This window comes from Peromyscus maniculatus, chromosome 4 (assembly GCF_049852395.1).
Source record: "Peromyscus maniculatus bairdii isolate BWxNUB_F1_BW_parent chromosome 4, HU_Pman_BW_mat_3.1, whole genome shotgun sequence".
NCBI classification, from domain to species: Eukaryota; Metazoa; Chordata; class Mammalia; order Rodentia; family Cricetidae; genus Peromyscus; species Peromyscus maniculatus.
Genome location: NC_134855.1, coordinates 135855338 through 135879996, shown reverse-complemented (window position 1 = coordinate 135879996; position 24659 = coordinate 135855338). Strand labels below are relative to the sequence as shown.

General features: G+C 43.8%; 1 protein-coding gene across 2 annotated transcripts in view; it reads right to left on the bottom strand.

The window, feature by feature from the left end:
• Positions 1-1146: 1146 nt before the first annotated feature.
• Cnbd2 (cyclic nucleotide binding domain containing 2) overlaps positions 1147-24659 on the bottom strand; it is a 111289-nt gene continuing 87776 nt past the window's right edge. For both annotated transcript variants that reach the window (XM_042276619.2, XM_016002651.2), the window contains 2 exons: positions 6340-6503; positions 1147-1491 (listed from right to left, as the gene is read on the bottom strand). In XM_042276619.2, coding sequence (XP_042132553.1) covers positions 1173-1491; positions 6340-6503 — 483 coding nt within the window. In that variant the 3' untranslated portion in view covers positions 1147-1172. The remainder of the gene's footprint in view (positions 1492-6339; positions 6504-24659) is intronic.

The window sequence follows — 24659 nt, the reverse complement described above, 5'->3', positions numbered from 1 at the left end:
TCCCGTACCCACTGTCTCCTCTTTTTAGTTTGCTTGCTTGCTTGTTTGTTTTTCAAGACAGGGTTTCTCTGTGTAGTTTTGGTGCCTGTCCTGGATCTCGCTCTGTAGACCAGGCTGGCCTTGAACTCACAGAGATCCTCCTGGCTCTGCTTCCCGAGTGCCAGGATTAAAGACATGCACCACCACTGCCTAGCCGAAAAAAAAAAAATCTTATTCCTGCTTAATACACAAGAAAATGGTTTTTAATACAAAAATATCTACTGTTGAACATATATCTTTTAAAACTAGTCAATTCTGGGTCTACTCATCCCATTGATCTTACCAACTTTCTCTGTTCAGTACGGGGTAGAGTGAACTGCAGGTGCTAGACTGACCCATGGTATTCAGGGGACCCCAGGGAGGGACGGCACCAGGCCCTCCAGGGCTCCTAACTCAAAGTCCACAGCCCAGGCCATTCTTTGCTAGGTGGCAAGTGAGTGTGCGTGGCCATGGCCGTGGGGTTCCTGAGGGCTCCTGCACTCTCCCAACCTCTCTCAGGCCTCGGAGTGCTCACGTGGCGAGGTGGCATGGTGCTTCCTCTGTGGTATGAGGCTTCATGGGGACAGGTGCCCCAAAATAAGGAATACCAGAGGGACCAAGCAGTCTTCCTGAACTCTGTCCCCAGTGAATGCTTGTCTCCCTGAACTCTGTCCCCAGTGAATGCTTGTCTCTGGTGGGCCTCGGCTAGCCACAGGATGCCAACTCAGCCAGAGAAGCCTCTCCCACAGCTGGCTGTCCAAGTCATCTCATGTGTTTTATTTAAAATATCTTAAATTAGTTGCTCATGTTTAAAAAAAAAAACAGTAGGAATAATCTAAGATATTGGGTTTCTTGATTTTCTTACATACAATATTGACAGGAAATAGCTGGCCTGCGTTGGTTCCTGGCACAGCATCCACTGATTCAAGTGAAGGATCTCCATCTAGATGAGGAATGGTCACATTGGTTCCCTAATAATAGACACACCCCAGCCTCCTGGGCATCCATGTCCTCATTCCATCCCACTAGTGTCAAGGGAGATCATGCCTCTCAAGTTACTGGCTGATCCTCCAGCTTTCCCCATCCTAAGCCTACAACTCCCACAATGGCCATCCAGAAAACAGAGAAGCCAATCCCAACGTACTTTATTGATTCTAAAGAAGGACCCCTGCATTTTTATATTGAGGCAGGAGTTCTTGAATTTTGTGCCGGGGTGCTGAAACAGCTTGGACAATCTTCAAGGGGGATAGGTATTTCTGGGGTGCCACAAAAACGGGATAGCGTGGTTTCACCCTCTTGTTGAGGTTACACAAATCCAGGGTCAAAGACTTAGGGTTGTAGATCTCTTTCCTCTTGGTATGGAGCGGGGTGAAGGGCTGCTTATTGAGGGGCTTCACCAGCAGCCGCAGCAGATCCTTCCGGAAGATATTCCAGCTGTTTTCTTTCAGGAACCTCTGACACAGCTCTTCATCGCTGGAGGGCAAACACAGAAACTATGCTCCAGGGCTGCTCCTGGCCTTTGCCCTCCATCCAAACGGATTCCTCCACCTCTCCTTTCAAAGCCTAAACACCCCCTGCCCCCTGCCCTGCTGGTCCCCACATTTCTCCCAATTCAGTTCCTGAAGGCTGTGCTATCCTCCTGTCATGCTGGAGTCCCTGGTGGGCTCCTGAGTGCCTGAAATGTGGCCAGTGTGAATTAGACACACGACATAAAGAAATGCGAATTACTAATTTTCAGATTGATGCGTTGAAGTGATACTTCTGATATACTGAACCCAATAGAGTAGACTGAAGTTAATTTTTGTGGATAAACTGGAGATGGTGGTGTATGCCTATAATTTCGGTACTTCTAAAACAGACACCAGAGGATCACTGAATTTGAGGCTAGGCTGGGCCACATAGTGAATTTGAAAGTAGTCTGGGCTACATAATACAACTGTTTCAGAAAGGCCAAACATAACAGGCTAGCAAGATGGCTCAGGGGGTAAATGCTTGTCATGCAAGCTTGGTAACCGGGGTTCAATTCCCAGAACCCATGTAAAGGTGGGAAGAGAAAATTAACTCACCGAGTCATCCTCTGACCTCTGTATGAGCTCCATGGCACATATGTACCCATACATACACATCATGAACACATACAGACACACATACAATAATAAAATAAATGAAAATAGTAAGTAAGACTATTGGAGAGCTGGTCATGGCACATGCCGGTAAATAATCTCAGCACTCAAGAGACAGGAGGATCATGAGTTTGAAGCCAGCCTGATCTACACAGCAAGTTCTAGGACAGCCTGGGCTACATAGCAAGAGCCCATCAGAAAAAAATAATGTAGCTATTGATCATTAGCTTTTGAGAAATGTCAATAAAAGCTACAGTGGGATGAGGGGACCACCACAGCAAGACCATTCATACCCACTAAGATGGCTACCCCCAGAAGCATGGAGATTCTGAATCTGGAGTGAGGGCTGAGGGATGTAAACTGCTGCAGCCGCTTCGGAGAACAGTTTGACAGCTTCACAGAAGGTCAATGTTCAGCTACCACGTGACTCAGGAATTTGCCACCAAGAATACACTTAAGAGAAATGAAAACATGTTCGTATACAGCCTGCACAAGAACGTTCACAACAGCATCGTTCATAACTTGAAAAGCAGAAATAATCCAAATGTCTATCAGGTGATGAAAAGACAAAGTCTGTCTGTCTGTCTGTCTGTCTCTTATACACACACACACACACACACACACACACACACACACACACACTTGTAAAATTATTCTTTTACATGAAATTTCCAGAACAGACAAATCTGAGAGAAACAGTGGCTGCCCTGGGCTGGTCCTGGTGTCTTAATCCTACCTGGACCCTCCCTCACCGCATCTGAGGGTGAGGAGGCAGAGTTTGAGGAGCTCAGGACTTATTGGCTCATTCCTTCTGATACCTCAGCAAGGGAAGGGCATTGCCAAACTTCCTCTGATTCATCTGGTCTCACCTATGAAAGGATGCAAAGCCCTAACACCTCACCGGTAACCATGTCAGTCCCTGGCTAACCGACACTGGTCAGGACCAAGGCAATTGTGATCCCTAGAACTCAACCTAAGAAAACACCCAGCAGTCAGGATGAGCTACAAAGTCCTTCAAGTCTCAGTAACGTCCCTGCCCACTCATGAAAGCTAACTGTGGGCATCTCTTCTCAATGCCATGTTGGGTGGCATCATGTTGGTAGCTGGAAATTGGCTGGATGGTATCTTCACACCACAGAAATCAGCACATGTTACTTGGCAAGATTGTCCCCTGCCTCCTAGCAACCTGGCTGGCAGACATTTACCAGCACATGGCCTGGACGTTCTCCTCTCCAAAAGTTCTATTAACTCACATCTCCTTACACAACACAGAATATTATCTGATTCTGACCTAGCGTTTACCACATGCCCAGCCCTTACACTGGTCAAGTTTTTTTTATTTTGTTTTGTTCTTTTGGTTTTATTTGTTTGTTTGTTTTTCTGTTTTTCAAGACAGAGTTTCTCTGTGTAACAGCCCTGGCTCTCCTGGAACTCCTTTTGTAGACCAGACTGGCCTCGAACTCACAGAGATCTGCCTGCCTCTGCCTCCTGCCATTGAAACCCCAATTTCTTTTGTTTTGCTGAGATTAAAGGCATGAATCGCTATGCCCAGCTACATGGCCTGAGTCTTCAGTTTTCACAACTAACCCATTTCACAGACATGAACCATGGGCTTGAAGAGGCCAAAAGAACTTGCCAAACCCTATGAGAGATAAGCACATAATTACACATTCCTACAGGACCATTTATTTTTGGACCCAGAGTCCAAGAGATAAAACTGCATGTCACCCATGGGCACTATGGGTCACACTGGTTTCTAGTCTATTTTTGGAGTGAACAGAACAGCGAGTGTCCTGCTCCAAGCCCCAGCCTCTCCTAAACTGGCTATATCAGCTCTTGGTTTCATTCTGTGTGCCATGACCTCTTAGACTATGAAGGGAGACTTTTTAAGTTGTCCAGCCTATGGCATTCACAGGACAGGTGTCTGGGTTTAAATATGAGGCATTTGAGCTACCTGATGGATCTATGTCCTGCGTGACTGAACAGTCTAGGACACCATAAATTCAACAATTAGTGAAGACAGAATCCTGTCTGGCAGCGCTGAGATGGCACCACGAAGTGCTTGCCAAGCAGTACAAGGGCAACTTCTCCAAACAGCTGCGCACTCCAGCCAAAAGCAAACCTCCAGGGAGTCGACCTCCACAAACACTGACCCTGCCTGATGCATCATGGGAGAGCTGAGGCTCCTTAGACCCTTCATCCCGGAGGTTGGCCTAGAAGACCATTTTTAATAGTCACACTCAAGATCCAGAAGAGAATGGCTGGAAGAAGCCACCAGCGATTTTCTTTTCTTTTTTGTTTTGTTTTTTGTTTTTCGAGACAGGGTTTCTCTGTGTAGTTTTGGTGCCTGTCCTGGATCTCACTCTGTAGACCAGGCTGGCCTCGAACTCAGAAAGTCACTGGCTCTGCCTCCCGAGTGCTGGGATTAAAGGCGTCGCCACCACCGCCCAGAGCAACCAGCGATTTTCAACTGTTTCTCTCCCCAATAGCCCCAACTTTGGCCACGTCTACATATAAACTGCTCTTTGATTTGCTCATAAATTTTCTTAAATCTACTCCATTTCTTTTGTTTTTGTTTTGAGTTAGGGCCTCATGTAGCTCAGACTGGTCTCAAATTTACTAGATAGCCTTGAACTCCTGACCTCCTGTCTCTACTTCCCAAGTGCTGAGATCACAGGGCATAAGCTGTCATGCCCAGCTCCAGTATCTGCACTTAAATGTCTCACTACCCCGAGGAACAGATGAGTCCAGTCCAGGGTTTAGTGAGTTCCTAATGTTATTTCTCTAGTTCACACTAGAATCTGCACCTAGTGTCAAGACTACCTAAGTAGGTGTGGGGCAGGAGGAGACAGGGGCGAGACAGAGGCTTAGGGAGAAAAGAAAGAGAATAACAAAATAAATTTTGTTTGAAAATGCTACAATGAAACCTAATGCACGTGCACTGATTTAAATTTTTTAAAAAATAAATGGTTAAAAATTTCACATACACACAAAACCTGTATACACCTGAAAACACCCTGTCATCGGTCTGAATGAAAAAAAAAAAAAAATGAGGCCATGACTGCCCCTAGGTACGGTGGTGGTGAAGGCTTATTGTAATATGAGGGAGAGTACAGCCAAAGGCATTGGGAAGGGTCCAGACTGAACACGGCAAAAAAATAAACCAGACCTGGGAGGCGGGGGTGGGGGTGGGGGATGAGTGGGGGGGGATGAGTGAGGGGGGTGAGCGAGAGAGGAAGAGAAGGGGGTTGCTAAGAGACACCAAGTCCCTGGAGGGAGAGGATTTAGGGTTGGGGGTGGGGTGAGAAGTGCTGGGAGGAGCCACAGGTACTGAGGGATGCTGGGAGAGCTAGCCAGTGTCCTCTTTGATATGTTAACAGGCACCTCAGCTAGCCATTTTTCCTGGGTTTCTTTGGGACCCCAATCCGTCTGTATCCTACACTAGCAGAAATGCCTAGCTAGTCAATTTCTCTTCTTAAAACATTTTTTAAAGACTATATATATGTCTGTGCACCATGTGTGTGCCTTCAGAGGTCGGAAGAAGGCTTGGATCCCTTGGAACTGGAGTTACAGATGGTCAGGAGAAAGAAAGCTGGGTTCTCTGCAAGAGCAACCAGTGCTCTTAACTGTCTCTCCAGTGCCAATTTCCTTTGTCCTGTTGACTGGACTCTACCTAGAGGCCAGGGTCCTCTCCCTAGCTCCAACAGTAATCTTTTATTCAAGCGAATGCAGCACCGTTTGCTAAGCTGTCTCCTCCGTGGGACACATGTGGGTGACCGTCACTGTTTATTGTGGATGTTAGGGCTTTGCACATCTTAATGTACGTGGCTTTCCCCAGATTTTGGCTTTATACAGACAAATTCACAAGTGAATGGCTGACTCAGAGGGAGAGATGGTTTTAGAGCTAGCTCTTTGAAACGCCTTGCTGAAAGTAGCATCAGAAGCTGCAACTGTTCTGAGTAGAATAACAACCCAGTTCATCGTATCACATCAGTTCCAACACACACACAAGCACACATGCGGACACACGCGCGCGCACACACACACACACACACACACACACACACACACGCGCGCGCGCGCACACACGCACACATGCACACACACACATGCACACATGCGGACACACGCTTTCTTTTGCTAACAGAAGACCTTGTTTGGTGGATCCAAAGGCCTTACTAACATTTCCAGCACTGACCTGGGATAATCCACGTCCATCTTTATCATCTTTTCTTTCGTCTCCGCATCAATCAACTCATAAAACTTTTCTTTTCTCACCCGTATCAACTCTGTTCCCATGCTCAGAAGGATGAAGGGTCGAAGATCACGCAGGCATTCCGGAAGAAAGGCCTGGTGAATGCCCTAGGGAGAAGTTACAGAAAGCTAAAACTCACAGAGCAGCCAGACCCACCAGCCGATTTTCTAGATGGGAAACATGAGGTTTTGGGGGGTAGCGGGGAGGAGGCAGGGTGTGTGATCTGGAGCTTGGCAACCCAGGGCTCCATTTGCTACCCACTGTTCTGGTGGAAGATCCACCTCAATTCCCCTCCCCCATCTCCTTCCCCAAACCCGGCCCTTCAAAGCCTGCCAAACACTGCTCCTCCCCCAGAGAGGCTCAAGACCACTCCTACGGGGTATTTAAACAGCATCTTCCCCCCAAAAAAACAGACACATGGTTTTTCCAGGCTCTCGTCCTGTCTCCTCCACAACGCTTTACCCATTAAACCGGGTTTTTTTCTAATTTGGTCTGATTTGGATTGCTGCATTGGCAGAGAGGCTTTTCGGAGTGCAAAAACTTACCACCCACCCACACAGAGCCCAGTCCTGGAACAGCAGGGCCCTCTAGGTCCTCCTCTGTCCCAACACCACACAGCAGGTTCTGCTCTCAGGGCCCCTCACACCACTGTGCTTGAACCTTCCCAATGCCCAATCTCAAATGACCCATTCATTCCTTCATTCAGGTTGAGATGGAGTCTTGCTCTGTTGCCCAAGCTTGCCTGTGTCTGAGTGATTGTTTCACCTCAGCCTCCTGAGCGCTAGAACAGGCCGAACACCACCATGCCTGGCCCTCAAAACACTTCTTTCTGCTGAGCAAACCCATTTTCTCTTCTCCTTCTTTTCTTCTTCTTCTTCTTCTTCTTCTTCTTCTTCTTCTTCTTCTTTTCTTCTTCTTCTTCTTCTTCTTCTTCTTCTTCTTCTTCTTCTTCTTCTTCTTTTCTTCTTCTCCTCCTCCTCCTCCTCCTCCTCCTCCTCCTCCTCCTCCTCCTCCTCTTCTTCTTCTTCTTCTTCTTCTTCTTCTTCTTCTTCTTCTTCTTCTTCTTCTCCCCCATCCCCACCACCTCCTTCTTTGTTTTGTTTTTGAGACAGGGTTTCTCTGTGTAGCCCTGACTGTCCTGGAACTCACTCTGTAGACCAGGCTGGCCTCGAACTCACAGAGATCCGCTTGCCTCTGCCTCCTGAGTGCTAGGATTAAAGGTGTGCGCCACCACCACCCAGTCCATTTTCTCTTCTTTAAGACTGAAAAAAAAAAGACTAATCATCTGCTAGGCCTTTCCTTTTTCAGCCATCCCCATCCTTTGCTCTGGGCCGTAATGCTGTCTCTGTGATCACTGACTTTAAGAGAGCTTGCTTTCTTCTCTGCAGCTCATGTGGTCCCTCTGCTCTTGGGAATGGTTCCTCTGTGGTTATATATGCAAAGAGGATAAAGATCACAGGGATGCCTGTGTGCTATGCAGACAGTATACCCCCACCTTATTTATTTACTTACTTATTATTTTTTAGACAGGATCTTTTTACATAGCACTGGCTGTCCTGGTACTCATTATGTAGACCAGGCTAGCCTCAAACTCACAGAAATCCACCTGCCTTTGCCTGCTGGGATTAAAAGAGTGTGCCGCCATACCTGGCCTTAGGCCCCCTTTAAGAAGACAACCTGAGGCTGAGTTGTGATGAGAACACTTGGTGCTGGACTTCCAGGCTCAGTCTCACTCCAACTTCTTAGCAGTTAAGACTCAGGCAATGTGCTGGCCAGTGGTGCCACACCCCTTTAGTCCCAGAACTTAAGAGGCAGAGACAAGTGGATCTCTGAGTTCAAAGCCAGCCTGGTCTACAAAGTGAGTTCCAGGACAGTCAGGGCTACACAGGGAAACCCTGTCTTGAAAAACAAAACAAACAAGGAGGATATATTAGTGACCCTAGAGCCTCCAGTGCCCAGTGAAAAGAAGAAAGTTGGGGGGGGCGGACAGGGAACTGAGGCTATAGCTGAGCTAGTAGAGTCCTTCCTAGCATGCACAAATCCCTGAGTTCTAGCCCCAGTAGCCCACACAGTATGTATGGTGTGCACCCCTTCAGTCCCAGCACTTGGAAAGCAGAGGCAGGATCAGGAGTTCATGGTCATCGTCAACTACATGGTGAGTTCAAAACCAGCCTGGGTTACGTGGGACTCTATCAAAAAGAAAGAGAGATAGCCAGGCAATGGTGGCACATGCCTTTAATCCCAGCACTTGGGAGACAGAGCCAGGCGGATCTCTGTGAGTTCGAGGCCAGCCTGGTCTACAGAGTGAGATCCAGGACAGGTGCCAAAACAACACAGAGAAACCCTGTCTTAAAAAACAAACAGAGAGGAGAGAGAGAGAGAGAGAGAGAGAGAGAGAGAGAGAGAGAGAGAGAGGTGGTGGTAGGGATCTAAACTAAGAGACCTTTGATGTGCAATCATGCACAAAGAATCTTAACTTCAGAAGGTAGGACTAGATCAGACCTGTAATCCCAGCTACTCAGGAGGCTGAGGCAGGAAGACAGCAAGTTAAAGGCCAGTCTGGGCTACAGAGTTCAAGATCAACCTGGAAGACAGGTATGGTGGTACACATCTTTAATCCTAGCATTCAAGAGGCAGAGGCAAAAAGATCTCTGTGATTTGAGGCCAGCCTGGTTTACATCATGAGTTCAAGGCTAGCCTGAGCAACTTACGACTGGGTCTCAAAAGAAAAGAATGGGGTGGTTAAAAAAAAAGAGGGCTGGATATGTAGCACCGTGGTAGAGCCTTGCATACACATTAGATGGGGAGAGGGGCAGATATGTGTGGCTTTGGGCAAGTGGTATCTTCCTGAGCTGTTTGTGCTCCTGTGAAATGGTCAGAATATCAGGCCCATGGGTCTTTGAAAAACTCTGATGTGGTGGTAATCTAATTGTATTGAAATATTATTTTGATTTATACTGAAATATTAATTTGATTGTATGTTAATAAATAAAGTTGTCTGGGGGTCAGAGCTATTAGAGCCATAGCAAGAGTGTGGCGGTGGTGGCACACGCCTTTAATCCCATAGATATCTGTGTGTTCAGGGTCAGAGCTATTAGAGCCATAGCCAGAGTGTGGCGGTGGTGGCACACGCCTTTAATCCCATAAGATCTCTGTGTGTTCAGGGATACAGTCAGCATTGGAGACATATGCCTTTAAGACCTAGGGGGCTGTACATTCAGACAGTGACGAGGCAGTCATGTGTTTGGGTTTACAACCAATGAGAAGGCAGAACAACATACTATAAAAAAAACGAGCCGACAGGAAGTAGGTCTCTTTTCGCGAAGCTGGGACAGCAGGAGGAAGGGTGAGATTTTAGCTCTGAGCTCTGACTTCTCGGCTTTCTCTTTTACATTGTTTCTGTGTTTCTTATTTAATAAGACGGTTGGTTACATCTACATCTGGCGCCCAACGTGACAAGAATCCATTAAAAACCGCTTGGCTTGACGGCAGGTCCGCTTTCCCGCAAGGGCGGCAGGCGGTGGCAGGTGGCAGGAAGCGGCAGGAAGCGGCCGGCGTCTTAGTCCGAGCTGCCGGCGTCCTAGTCCGGGTAGCAACTTCTAGCCCGGGCCTAGGTCTGTGAGCAGCTTGCCTAAAGCCGGTGCTACAAACAACTCAGACCTGCCCTGCCGAACAGGGCCCTGCCTGTAAAGCCAACGCACGTGGTCGGAGCTTAAGGAAGCCAGACCCAAGCCTTGACTCGGCACAAGAGGGAACACGTGGCTGCATTTAAGCTTTAGCCGGCTACGCTTTCTTGTGCGTTCTCTCTTTCCCCCCCCTCTCTCTCTCTCTCTCTCTCTCTCTCTCTCTCTCTCTCTCTGGATTTACACCTGGGACACTAGGTGGCTGCTTTGAAAATCCCCTCGGATTTCTACTGTTCTACGAAGATTTGGTAAGTCATAATATATCAGATATTTTAAAGGAAACTATCTAAAAGAGAATTTTTTTCCACATTAAAAAACAAATGGGTTTTATGTGTACATTAGAAGAAAATTGGTTTTTGTTCGAAATTTTAGGCAGTCTGGCAATGGAACAACTATATAATATTAGTATTGGTGGAATTATGCACCTTGTCACTATAATAATCCACATTTTAATATTTAAAAAGATAGTCAATTTAAGTGCCAGGATAACAGCTTTAGAAGAACTTGTTAAACCTGTAAAAATTCAGACAGAAGAAATTAACAGTGAAGTTGTTTCAAGTCGGGATCATAAGGTTGCAGAAAGAAAGCCTGTTTTCACACAGTCACCCTTAATTTATCCTGTAACCGTACAGCAGATGCCTGATCAAATGGCTACACAAAATACTTGGGCTCCAATTGAAATGTTGGATTTTAAAAGGTTTAAGGAGGCAATAGTATCTTATGGCATGCATTCCCCATATGTAAAGCAAATGTTAAACACTTGGTCAACATATAATAGGATAGTACCACAGGACTGGCGAGACCTTGCACAAGGTGTTCTGGAACCCAGCCAGAGACTTCAATTTCTGACTTGGTTTAAGGAGGAGGCTAAAAACATAGAAAAACAATGGAGGGATAAAGGAGTACAAGTTTGCCAGGATCAGCTTATGGGTGAAGGCCAATATGCTTCAGCACAAGCACAATATTTATATGATGTCCAAACCCTAATTTTATGTCGAACGGCAGCCTTGAATGCATGGGACAAAGTTGAGGAACCAGGAAAAAAATCTGAGTCATTTACGAAGGTGAAGCAAGGCCCAAAAGAGTCTTTTACAGATTTTTTACAAAGACTGGCTTCAGCAGTAAAGAGAATGGTCTCGGATTCAGAAGCTGGTAAGGCAATAATTGAATCTTTGGCCTTTGAGAATGCGAATGCAGCATGCAAAAGAATAATCAGGCCATTAAGGGCAAGATCTGCACCTATGGAAGATTGGATTAGAGAAACAATTAATGTTGAAGCTGATGAGCATGATGATACATGGGTAGGAGAAGTAATTTCAAAAGGTTTGAGGAGTGTTAGATGTTTTGGATGTGGAAAGCAAGGACATTTGAAAAGGGACTGTAGACAGGTCATTTCCAGAAACAATGTTTCTTCAAGGAACAATGGCAACAGAATGCCCCTTCCTTCTGGAGTATGCAGAAGGTGTGGTAAGGGAAAACACTGGACCAACGAATGTAGATCAACAAAGGACAGACAGGGTAATCCTTTGCCTCAGTCTTCGGGAAACTCCCAGAGGGGCCTCAGGCAGGCCCCCAGTGCAAATCCAGTTCAAACCTTTCCGGCAGCCATAGAGGAAATGCCTGCTCTGGAGAGCGATTAAATAACCAAATGCCTATTGGAATAAATCATGCTGGTCAGGATGATGAAACAGAGAGAATAGAAAATTCAGGAGAAAACATAAAGAAAATTTTTTGGCAAACTTCTATTAATGAACAAAGACCAAAATTAACAATAAAAATAAATGGTGTTTTGTTGTCTGGTCTGGTAGACACAGGTGCGGACGTTACCATAATTGCACCAGAATTTTGGCATCCAACTTGGCCTCTTCAGGAGGTAAACGTTCAACTATTAGGAATTGGGACATTATCTCAGGTGAAACAGAGTGCAAGATGGCTCGAATGTATAGGTCCAGAAGGACAGAGAGGAAAATTAAAACCATATGTGGCTAACATAACTATGAACCTGTGGGGTCGAGACTTGTTGCAACAATGGAATACTCAGATTAACATCCCTCCAATCTCAGAAACAAATCATAAACTAGCACATGTTACTGAGAGAAATATTAGAAGATATTGTTCTAATGAGTGGTCACCAGCCATCCATATTATACAAGAACAGGGCACAATAACTGATGATCTTCCAAAGACACCAACAGCTCTACCTTTAAAATGGTTAACAGACAAGCCTGTATGGGTCCAGCAATGGCCTTTAACAACAGAGAAACTCCAGGCTTTAGAAGAGCTGGTAGAAGAACAGTTAAATGCTCAGCATATTGAAGAATCAACCAGCCCTTGGAATTCTCCTGTATTTGTTATTAAAAAGAAATCTGGTAAATGGAGAATGGTAACAGACCTTAGGGCAATTAACAAAGTAATTCAGCCAATGGGTTCTCTACAATCTGGGATGCCTTTGCCTACTCTGTTACCAAAAGGATGGCCTCTCATAGTTATTGATTTAAAAGACTGTTTCTTTTCAATACCCTTACAAGAAAAAGACGAAGAAAGATTTGCTTTTACAGTGCCTACTTATAATAATTCTCAACCGGTTAAAAGATTTCAATGGAGGGTCCTCCCACAGGGAATGTTGAATAGCCCAACTCTGTGCCAATATTTTGTACAACAGCCATTGGAAGTGATACGTAAAAAATTTCCTAAATCTATAATTTATCATTATATGGACGATATTTTACTAGCTGACTCAAATGCAGATACTTTAGAAATAATGTTTGAAGAAGTAAAGAAAATTTTGCCTTGCTGGGGATTACAAATTGCTCCTGAAAAGATACAAAGAGGAGATTCTATTAATTATTTAGGATATAAAATAGAGCTACAAAAAATTAGACCCCAAAAGGTGCAAATTCGGAGAGATAGAGTACAGACTCTTAATGACTTTCAAAGATTATTTGGAGATATTTCTCATCTACGAACTATTGTTGGGGTAAAAAATGATGAACTGACTAATTTGTTCAAAACCTTAGAAGGTGACAAGGACTTAAATAGTCCAAGAGAATTATCACCTGAAGCTGAGAAAGAATTAGCCTTGGTAGAAAAGAAAGTGCATGAAGGACACGTGAATCGTATTGATCCAAAGCTGGATTGCATTTTGGTTATCTTACCTTCTAGGCGTTCTCCTACTGGAATATTAATGCAGAGGGAAGATATTATATTGGAATGGATATTTTTACCAAATAAACCAAATAAAAAATTAAAAACTTATGTGGAAAAAATCTCTGACTTGATTTACAAAGGAAAATTGAGACTTCGTCAATTAGCAGGCATAGACCCAGCAGAAATTGTCGTACCATTAACTAAGGAGGACATTGAAAAATTATGGGCAGAAAGTGAACCTTGGCAAAGAGCTTGCAGTAATTTTTTGGGAGAAATTAACAGCAAATATCCCAAAAGCAATAGAATTGATCTTATAAAGAGAGCTGAATGGATCTTGCCTCGAATTGTACGGCAAAAACCCATATCTGGAGTTCGTACATTTTATACAGATGCCAACAAAGAAGGAAAGGCAGGTTACAAATCAGAAAATTTAAGTAAAGTGGTTCAAAGTCCGTATAATTCAGTTCAAAAATCAGAATTGTATGCTATTCTGTTGGTATTAATGGATTTTTCAGAACCTCTCAACATAGTAACTGACTCTCAGTATGCTGAAAGAGTGGTGTTACATATTGAGACTGCAGAATTTATCCCTGATGCTTCAGAATTAACTTCACTATTTATTCAATTACAAGATACAATCAGGAAAAGGAATCATCCTTTATATATAACTCACATTCGATCCCATACTGGTCTGCCAGGCCCTCTAGCACAAGGCAATGATGAAATTGATAAATTATTGATAGGAAATGTGCTGGAGGCCTCAGAATTTCATAAAAAACATCACGTTAATAGTAAAGGTTTAAAAAAGGATTTTTCCATAACCTGGCAACAAGCCAAAGAAATAGTAAAGAAATGTCCTACTTGTTCCTTCTACAATCAAACGCCATTACCAGCAGGATGTAACCCAAAGGGTACTCAGAGAAATGAAATCTGGCAGATGGACGTGTTTCACTTTGCAGAATTTGGAAAATTGAAATATGTACACCACACTATCGATACTTATTCAGGATTTCAATGGGCAACTGCTTTGAGTTCTGAAAAAGCTGATTCTGTAATCACTCATTTGCTAGAAGTTATGGCCATCATGGGTATACCTGCACAAATCAAAACTGACAATGCTCCATCATATGTCTCTGTTAAAATGAAACAGTTTTTTGCTTATTACAATATAAAGCATATTACAGGCATACCACATAATCCTACAGGTCAAGCAGTTATAGAAAGATCAAACAGAACTCTAAAGGATATGCTAAATAAACAGAAATGGGTAACAAAAACCCCCAGAAATAGACTGCATAATGCTCTTCTAACTTTGAATTTTCTGAATGCCAATGAGAAAGGAACAACAGCTGCAGAGAGACATTGGATAATAGAAAAAACTACAGAATTAAATCAGCCTATATACTTTAAGGATGTGCTGACCTCAGAATGGAAACCAGGGTATGTATTACATTGGGGACGTGGTTTTGCTTTTGTTTCTACAGGAGAAGATAAGCTGTGGGTACCATCAAAATTGATAAAGGTTCGATTTGAACAAGAGAGACCTCTTAATTGAGGAGGTGATAGTTCATCAACCAGCATGAACATCCAATTTAAACTAACTTGTATCAATAACACATGCCTTTTCATTTAATCAGATAATAACTTGTCAAAAGGAAACATCCCCAAAATTAGTCTTGGGGAAAGGTTTTTGTTTTTGTCTTTTAGGAGAATGAAGGTTAAGGAATCTGAAGAACACTGGACAAATGAGACAACTGAAGAAAAGGGACAAATCATCTATCCCAAGAAACAGAGTGAAACGGTGTATGGGTATATATTATCTAAAAAAATTTTATGTCTTCCTAAATGTTTGTTTCTGCTTTTCTCTAAAGATTTAACACTATTGGTTTTCTAATAGTCCCAGTTCAATTAAAATTTAAAGCTGACTTTGGAGTTGGAGAATGGCTCTCTCCTTCTTTAAAATCAAGCATGTTGTTAAAAGGAAAATGCAAACTCCCTGTATCATGCCAGAATAAGAGCCATCTTCTGCTATGGTACAGGACAAAAGCAAAATTAATTAAGGGACGATTCTATTACTAATCTCAACTCTTTGATTCTATTCTGATTCTTTAAACTTTTCTCAAATTATAAATTTTATATCAAAATTTACAAGATTAATATATATATACATTTTAAACTTTGTTAAGATATGAATGGTCACATTGAGTACTAACTAATTCTAGAAAAAAGGCTAGCTGCATATATATGTTTTTGTGTTCGAGTCTCTTATCAGTTTTCTGCAGGAAATCATGGCCAGGCCTAACATCAACTGAAGTCTCCAGAAAGAAGATGGGGCCCCACAACAACAACAATTCCACGTGGACAATAATAATATCATTAAGCTGACAAACATCATCCATAGATCAGCTTTGAACTATAAGATGCTCAGAGCAATTTTGAGATGACTAGCTGAGATGATCCAGTCTCAAAGACTACTTGAATAAGGACTTGAGATAAACCCTGAACTTTGGCATTATACACAGACTGGATAATGAAGGATATAGTTACCTCTCTTAGAATTTGACAATTAACCTAAAATTTTTCTTTCAGGATAAAGAAAACTTCGCCCATACCCAGCAGGAAGCAATTTTAAGAATACGACGCCCACATTCCCAAAGAGGTGGTGTGGGGTGGGTGGTTTTTTGGTCTTTTTAATGGGTTTTGGGTCTGGGATAATTTTCAGTATTTAGGGGGGTTGGTTACAAGTTATTGTCAAGGGTTAGGAAAAAGGCTAAGCAAAGGAGATTAGATTTAAGGTTCTTGTTTAAAAAAAAAAAAGAGAGAGAAAGAAAGAAAAGAAAAAGACAATTACTAATTTTAAATACTTTACATTGGATTGGATTGTTTTATATTGTACACAAATTTGAAACTGATATTGTTAGAAAATGCTATATGTATATTTCTAATTGTATTTATTCCATCCATTTAACAATGTAATGCAAATTTCTGATCCTTGAATGTTATTATTATCAACTATTAGGATATAAAGAAATGAAAGCTAGTAGTTAGACATTATCATAGAACTTGTAGTCATATTAGATATGTTTTAAAAATTGAGCAGAGATGTTTTAGACAGGTCATCTTCAAACCCTTCAGAGATCTACAGAATATGGCATTTAAAATGTTTTAATAACTTAGAAAATTTTTCTTTTTTGAGACATGTCGGCTCCTGGCAGTACCAATCTACTTTAGAGAAAATATGGGCATTGAAGAAACTGCATATGGAGTCAACTTTCATTCTGGCAAAAGTTAAGCCACTGGACAACAAAATATCCTCGAATCAACAGGACAAAATGGACAGACAGATCACGAAACAAGGGACTACTGATTCTTGCCAAAACAAGTGTGGTTATGGCTTTATCAAAAGGCATCTTCTGAGGCCAGGACAATATGGCCCCATCCCTGAAGTGGCCTTCGCATCCGGAAAAGGTACAGTGCCCTTTTCTTCGAAGGCAGCTTAACAGGCAGAGGGCCGATGGATTCTGCTGTACAATGGAACAGCAGCTGAAAGCTCATGCCTCTCAAAAGTAGACTGGCATTTAATAGAGGGATGTAGAGAAGAAGGGGATGCTGAGATGAAGCCATATATACACAGCCAAGAAGAATGGACAGCTGAATTAAAAAACTGTCAACAATTTCCAGAATTTAAAATCCTGAATCATGACAGGACACTAGTGGAATTCAGGTGTTTCTGGTACGTGGACTGCTCTCACCCAATGTGAGGTTGAACTGTTGACCTTGTGTACATCCTACTTCACAAATGAGTCTGTCAGATACACTAAGCCTATAGGCTGAAGATGATGCCCCAACACTACGGAGAAACCTCAGGTGACTGCCCAGGCAGCTGGCTGTTTCTGTCAACTCACAAAATTTTTTGGAAGTTGCTTGCATGCACTTCCTGTTTTTATTTTTGTTAGCTAATTATTCCCTTCTTGGGTCTCTGAGGGAGTTGAAGATTAGTTAGTTATGGTTGAAGATTAGTTAGCTATAGTTGAAAATTAATTAGGATAGAAAGTACATTAGATACATCTTGGAATTATCAAAATAGGATAGATAATGGAATTATTTTCTCTGATTTGTCAAATACCTGTTTAGGTATTTATTACTTGTATATATTGTATATAGTTATTGTACTTTTGTATATAGTTTTTCTTTTGTTAGTCATAACCTTTTGCTTTTTTTCTTTTTATTAAAATAGAAAAGGGGAAATGTGGTGGTAATCTAATTGTATTGAAATATTATTTTGATTTATACTGAAATATTAATTTGATTGTATGTTAATAAATAAAGTTGTCTGGGGGTCAGAGCTATTAGAGCCATAGCAAGAGTGTGGCGGTGGTGGCACACGCCTTTAATCCCATAGATATCTGTGTGTTCAGGGTCAGAGCTATTAGAGCCATAGCAAGAGTGTGGCGGTGGTGGCACACGCCTTTAATCCCATAGATATCTGTGTGTTCAGGGTCAGAGCTATTAGAGCCATAGCAAGAGTGTGGCGGTGGTGGCACACGCCTTTAATCCCATAAGATCTCTGTGTGTTCAGGGATACAGTCAGCATTGGAGACATATGCCTTTAAGACCTAGGGGGCTGTACATTCAGACAGTGACGAGGCAGTCATGTGTTTGGGTTTACAACCAATGAGAAGGCAGAACAACATACTATAAAAAAAACGAGCCGACAGGAAGTAGGTCTCTTTTCGCGAAGCTGGGACAGCAGGAGGAAGGGTGAGATTTTAGCTCTGAGCTCTGACTTCTCGGCTTTCTCTTTTACATTGTTTCTGTGTTTCTTATTTAATAAGACGGTTGGTTACATCTACACTCTGATTTTGAAAAGAGCTCTCAAGTGGATCTTGGAACACCACCCACCCTGCCCAACACCGCCATTTTGTTTCTAGGACCTAACGAAGGATCACCCACAAGCAATTCCTTGGTGACCTGTGGCAGGTGTCTCTCCTTGGTACAACTGGACATATGCTACTTTCCAGAAGCTGCTGAAGATCTGGATAAAATAGTATGCACAAGGAACCCTGCTTGTCATCCTCAGTACAGTGGGCACCTAGGCCCCTCCTCACCATTGCCAGGCCTTGTTCTGGGACCACAGTGGCTGACCTTCAAGGGGCCCTACAGGCTGGAGGAAAATGCACAGATTTAATCTTCTTAACTGCAGGGGGAGGGGGGGGCACAGGGGTTCTCTCCCTCAGATGTGGAAACCACGGCTTGGAAAAAGGAATTTGCTTATTCACAGCCATGCGTCATATAGTCCCAGCCTTGCCCACAGTGGCGGTGGTGGCACCAGCTGAGGTTTACTGAGCAGCCTCTAAACACCAGGTCCCCGCCTGGTTTCCCAGCGCGGGCATCTGTTCAAGCATCACAAATGGAAGCACTCACGTGGCTCCTGTGCTTGCCCTCATTTTACAGACGAAGACACTGAGGTTACCGAACTGTCTACGGTCACGCAGCAGGAAAACAACAGAGTCAACTCTGCTTTGTCTTCAGAGTCCATGCTCTTGCCAACACAACAAGAGGAAACTGAGGCACTGGGTTAAGGGATTTGCCCAGGACAATAAGATACAAAGTGGCAGGGTCAGGATGTGAACCCAGGGACCTCTGCAGAGACAGCTCTGTCCAGCGTATGCTCTAGCCACGCCCATCCACACCTGAGTCATATCAGGTCATTTCTTTACTTAGACCCCTTAACAGCTCCCAGAGCTCCTAGGAAAAAATGACATTCCTGCGGCCAAGGCCTGGGCTAGCTCACCCTTGCCCAGCTCACCAGCCCGGCCTCACTCCATAGACCACACCGCTTGCTTTGTACACAGTGTTTCAAGCCGCCCTGTCCTTCCTGCTAGCCCTGCCTCTGCCCTGCCTTTAAACCTTCTGCCTTCAATCTGGAACATTCTCAGCTGGTCTTTCCTTGCCCACCCCATGTGAGAAGCCTCCCTCCATCCTGCTTTCCAGTCCATTCCCAAGGGCGATGTTCAATGATCTGTTTGTCATTTGTCCCCCGATGGGTCCTGAGGTTCATGGGGCAGGAGTCCAGGTGGTGCACTTGCCCACACTGGCGTCTCCTGCTCTTCTTAGAACAAGGCAGACGTACAGGAATCTGCTGACTGAACATGTATGTGTGCTGTGGATATTGCTCTATATAAATAAAACACTGATGGCCAGTGACCAGGCAGGAAGTAGGTTGCCAGGCAGGAAGTAGGTGGGACAAGGAGAGAGGAGAATTCTGAGAAGCAGAAGGCTGAGAGGAGAGACACTGCAGCCACCACCAGGACAAGCAGCATGTAAAGACTCTGATAAGCCACCAGCCACGTGGCAAGGTATAGATTTATAAAAATGGGTTAATTTAAGATACAAGAACAGTTAGCAAGAAGCCTGCCACGGCCATGCAGTTTATAAGTGATATAAGCGTCTGAGTGATTATTTTATAAGTGGATTGTGGGACTGCGGGGCTTGGGGAACCTGGAGAGAAGCCCTCCAGCAACATATGTGCGTGGGGTCACACGTTAGAGGCAGTAACTGGCCTTGGGGAATTTTTACACTTCATGATGAGGCCACAGACTGAGAGAGGTAAAATGCCACACAGCTATTAGAGGAAGATTAGAAAAAGACTCCCTGGGCCCTGCTGCCCAGAGAAGCTAGTTCTTCTGTACCTCTCAACTCGGTATCTGAGCCTTGACCTCAGTCCCTAACTTTCCTGGTCATTCTAGCATGGGGGCGGGGATCCTCTATGGCAGGGACCCTGTTGCTCCTGTTCCTTACACTACCTCCCCCAAGTCACTGTCTATCCGTCGTCCACGCCTCCATCTGCCCAGAATGCTGGCCTGAGTATCGTCAGTTACCACAGTGGAGCACTGTGTTGGGCTGTACACAGTGTACCCCCGATGAACAGCAGAGAAAAGGCAGTGGGGGCCGGAAACTGTGACATATCAGTAACAGGAGGGAAAATCCTCCTCCTGAGAAAGAAAGTAACTGAGGGGGCCTTGGCACGGTGCCTGGATGCAGAAATGCTGAATGAGAACCAAAATGGCGTTCTTTAAATATCTTAGGGCCATCTCGTGGCAAGGGAGCAGAGTTCTTCTGTTTCTTTGGGGATGGGGGTAGGTGGAACTGGTTTAAAGTTACAATTTTACTAAACAAAAGAAAGGCCTTCCCAAGGGGTCAAAAAATCCTTAAGTCGATATTGATGGAGGATGCTGGGGACCCAGGCACCATGATAGAACCTCACTGACCTGACACAGGCAGGCCAGTGGGAAAGGAGCATTCACAACTGTGGTGACATGGGGGGGGGGTGAAGGGGTGTGAGATGACCCTGAAGACATTCCAACCGAGGCACAGCAGAAAGCACCTGGTGACAGATCAGGGTTCCAGGCTCCAGCATGTACAGCCCCTCCCCAAGAGGGCCCTACCTCTGCCAGACCCACACTGGTCTACCTTTATAATCCCACACTCATTAGCAGTCTCATGGGCGGCCAACTCAGGACCATACTCACTCCTCCATGACTGGGTTAGGTTTTCCATTGGTCTCATTTTTGGAATATTTCTAGGTTTAGAGAAAATATGAGAAGATGGCAGAGCTCCCACAAACCCATTATTAAGGTCTTACATAAGAACTGTAGGAATAAACTTAGTTACGGTGGATGAACCAATCCTGATGCATCATTACAAACTGAAGCTGACCAGCTCCCCTCAGGGTTTGTTTTGTTGCTTTTTAGGGATGTTTTTCCTATTGTTCTATTGTTATTGTTGTTGTTTTTTTCCCGGGACAGGGTCTTCCTAGGCAATCTAAGCTGGCTTCAAAGTCATGACCATCCTGCCTAGTGTCCCAAGTTCTGGTGATTATAGCTGTGTGCAATTATGCCTGGCTACATTTGACTTAGGTCTCCTACATTTTAAAGATTTATTTTTATCTTATTTTTAATTATGTGTAGATGTGGAGGGGGGTGTGCATGAATGAGTGCAGTTGCTTGAAGAGTCCAGAAGAGGGCGTGGGATCCCCTGAAGCTGCAGTTACAGGGGATTGTGAGCCAATTTATGTGGATTCTTGGAGTCAAATTCAGATCCTCTGCAAGGGCAGTATGTGCTTTTAACTGCTGAGCCATCTCTCCATATAATCCTCTCTAAGTACATTTGAGCTAAACCTGAGTTCATAACGATGGCTTCAACACTAATCCATCCCCATATGTACCTGTCTAGTGTCCTCCGCTTATCTGTAAATTCCCACTTCAATATCCAGATGCCCAGCTCATACCACAACTGTCCATTCACTGGGTGACATCATTAAAAATCCATGCCCTTGTGGAGAACAAACTATCCACTTGGAATAGAATTCACGTATGGTTCCTCTTACCTTCCCCATTAATAACTCTACTCCTTCCCCTAACCTCTCACTGAGGGTGTTTCATTTGTATATAATAGTTGGATTCTCTTGTCTTAGCTCACATTCCTTCCTGAGACCCACTGACCTAAATAATTGAATTGATTTATATATTTATTTTGTGATTCTGGGGAACTGAACCAAGGGCCTCATGCATGCTAGAGAAGTGTTTCACAACCAAGCTGAATTCTTGGCCTTCTTTTCACTTTTTTATTTTGAGGCAGGGCCAGGCTGGCCGCCTCTGTAGCCCAGACAGGGCCTTAAGGCCTTAAATGTACCGTCTTCTCAAGTAGGAGAGGTTATAGGTATACGCTACGACATCTGTCTTTCTGAGTTTTTGTTTGTTTGCTTGTTTTTGTTTAAGTTAAACATATTAAAATTCACTCTTAACTCTAGGTGTAGCAGCTAATATATATAACCCCAGCACTCAGGAGGCTGAATCAGGGTGATCACCAAACATTCAAAGCCAGCCTGTGCTACATAGTAAGGTACAGGCCAGCCTGAGCTATAGAGTAAGATACAGGCCAGCCTGGGCTACAGAGTAAGACCCTTTCTGAAAACCAAAAAGAAAAGAGAAAAAAAAAAAGGAAGAAAGAAAGAAAAGAAAAAGGATTTACTCTTGGACTGGGGATGTAGTTCAATGGTAGAGCAATTTACTTAGCATTTGTGAAACCCCAGGACCGACCTTTAGTACTACAAAAATAAACAGACATTTACAAACCACCAGAGGCCAGCCATGTTTGGGTGCTGAAAAGTCCTTTGGGTGTTGGCAAACGTTTAAAACTTTGTCTCTCCATCACAGTCTAAACATCCCTCTGCCTGAAAATGCTCTGCATGCCACCTGCTCACCCTGTGCCCTGAACTCCAAGTCTCCAGTGACCACTAACATTTTACTAAAGTTTTACCTTTTCCATGTCATAGTTTGAAATCATATAATTAATTTAAAGAGTGTCCTGTGTAGCTCAGATTGGCCTTGAACTCAAGAGTCTTCCATTTTAGCCCCCTCCATGCTGGGATTATAGGTGTGTGGCCTGCACCTGGCTAAATTCTTACATTTTATACCAAATCCTTCTTTTTAAGATTTTGTTTTAGGGGCTGGAGAAACAGCTCAGTGGTTAAGAGCACCTGCTGCTCTACCAGAGGACCTGACTTCGGTTCCCAGCAACCACACGGTGGCTTCAAGCTATCTGTCCCAGGGGACCCAATACCCTCCTCTACAGGCTCTGTACACATATGATACACAGACAGACATTTAGGAAAAAACCCATACACATAAAATAAAAATAAATATTTTTTGGACAGGGCTAGTGCACACCTTTAATCCCAGCACTCAAGAGACAGAGACAGGCAGATCTCACAGTTCAAGGCCAGTCTGGTCTACATTGTGAGTTCCAGGACAGCCAGGGCTACACAGAGAAAACCCTGTTTCAAAACACAAAACACACACACACACACACATAATTATATATATATATGTGTGTGTGACTAAAAATAAAATCTTAATATATATATTCTAAGACAGGGTCTCTCTATGCAGCCCAGGACTGCCTCAAACTTACAATCATCTTATTTCGGCCATCTAAGTGCTGGGGTCCTAGACATGTACCAGCTCACCAGACTCCTGTATAAATATTTTCATTTGTATCTCCCAAATAAGGATAATTTTATGTTTTTATGTAGAAAGGCTTTGGAAGTTAACTTTTAGAGTAATATACAAAGTAACAAGTTTCGTCAAGGCATCTTTCTGTGTTGGGTGCATGCTCCTGTGTGTGCATGCTCCTCCTGTGTGTGCATACATATGGAAGACAGGGGCCAATCTCAGATGTCATTCTCAGGAGCCATCCACTTTGTTTTTTGAGACAGGGTCTCTTTGGCCTGGAGCTTGTGTCTTAGTTGGGGTTTCTATTGCTGTGAAGAGACACCATGACCATGGCAACTCTTATAAAGGAAAACATTTATTTATTTATTTATTTATTTATTTATTTTGTGTTTTTTGTTTTTAGAGACAGGGTTTCTCTGTGTAGCTTTGCGCCTTTTCCTGGTACTCACTTGGTAGTCCAGGCTGGCCTCGAACTCACAGAGATCCACCTGCCTCTGCCTCCCGAGTGCTGGGATCAAAGGCGTGTGCCACCACCGCCGGCAAGGAAAACATTTAATTGTGGTGGCTCACTTACAATTCAGAGTTTACTCTATTACTAGCAGACATGGTGCTAGAGAAGGAGCTGAGAGTTCTTACATCTAGACTCACAGGCAATGGAAGTGGTCTATCTCACCGGGGGCCACTTGAGCATATATGAGGTCTCAAAGCCCTCCTCTACAGTGACACACTTCCTCCAATAAGACCACACCTACTCTAAGAAGGCCGCACCTCCTAATAGTGCCACTCCCTTTGGGGGCCATTGTTTTCCAAACTACCACAGCTCACCAAGCATGGATTCATCTCTCACTGTGTCCCCAGGGCCACCACACCCAGTTTTCTCACACGGGCTCTGTTTCAAGTTCAGATATTCATGCTTGTACCTAACATCTTGCCAACTGAGCTTTACCCCAGCGCCCCATCAACACGGCAATGTCATAGCTACACTAGAGATTATTTTAATCATTCCCCTCCCCCACTGCTCCCCTGGGCCTCCTCCTCACCTCCAGCTGGTTCCTTTTCCTCCCTTAGTTACCCAGCCCTCTGCTTCTGTGTCATATAATACATTCCCATATTTTGTAACTCTCTTAAAGTCTCCCCTCTCCTCTCATGAACCCCAATATACAGACTCCTAAAAGATTAACCACAATATCTTTATCACTATCTTTATTTTTTTTACTTTTTTAAAGATTTGTTTATTATGTATACAGTGTTCTGCCTACATGCCAGAAGAGGGCACCAGATCTCATTACAGATGGTTGGGAGCCACCATGTGGTTGCTGGGAATTGAACTCAGGTCCTCCGCAAGAACAGCCAGTGCTCTTAACCGCTGAGTCATCTCTCCAGCCCATTTTTTTACTTTTTTTTAAGACAGGGTCTC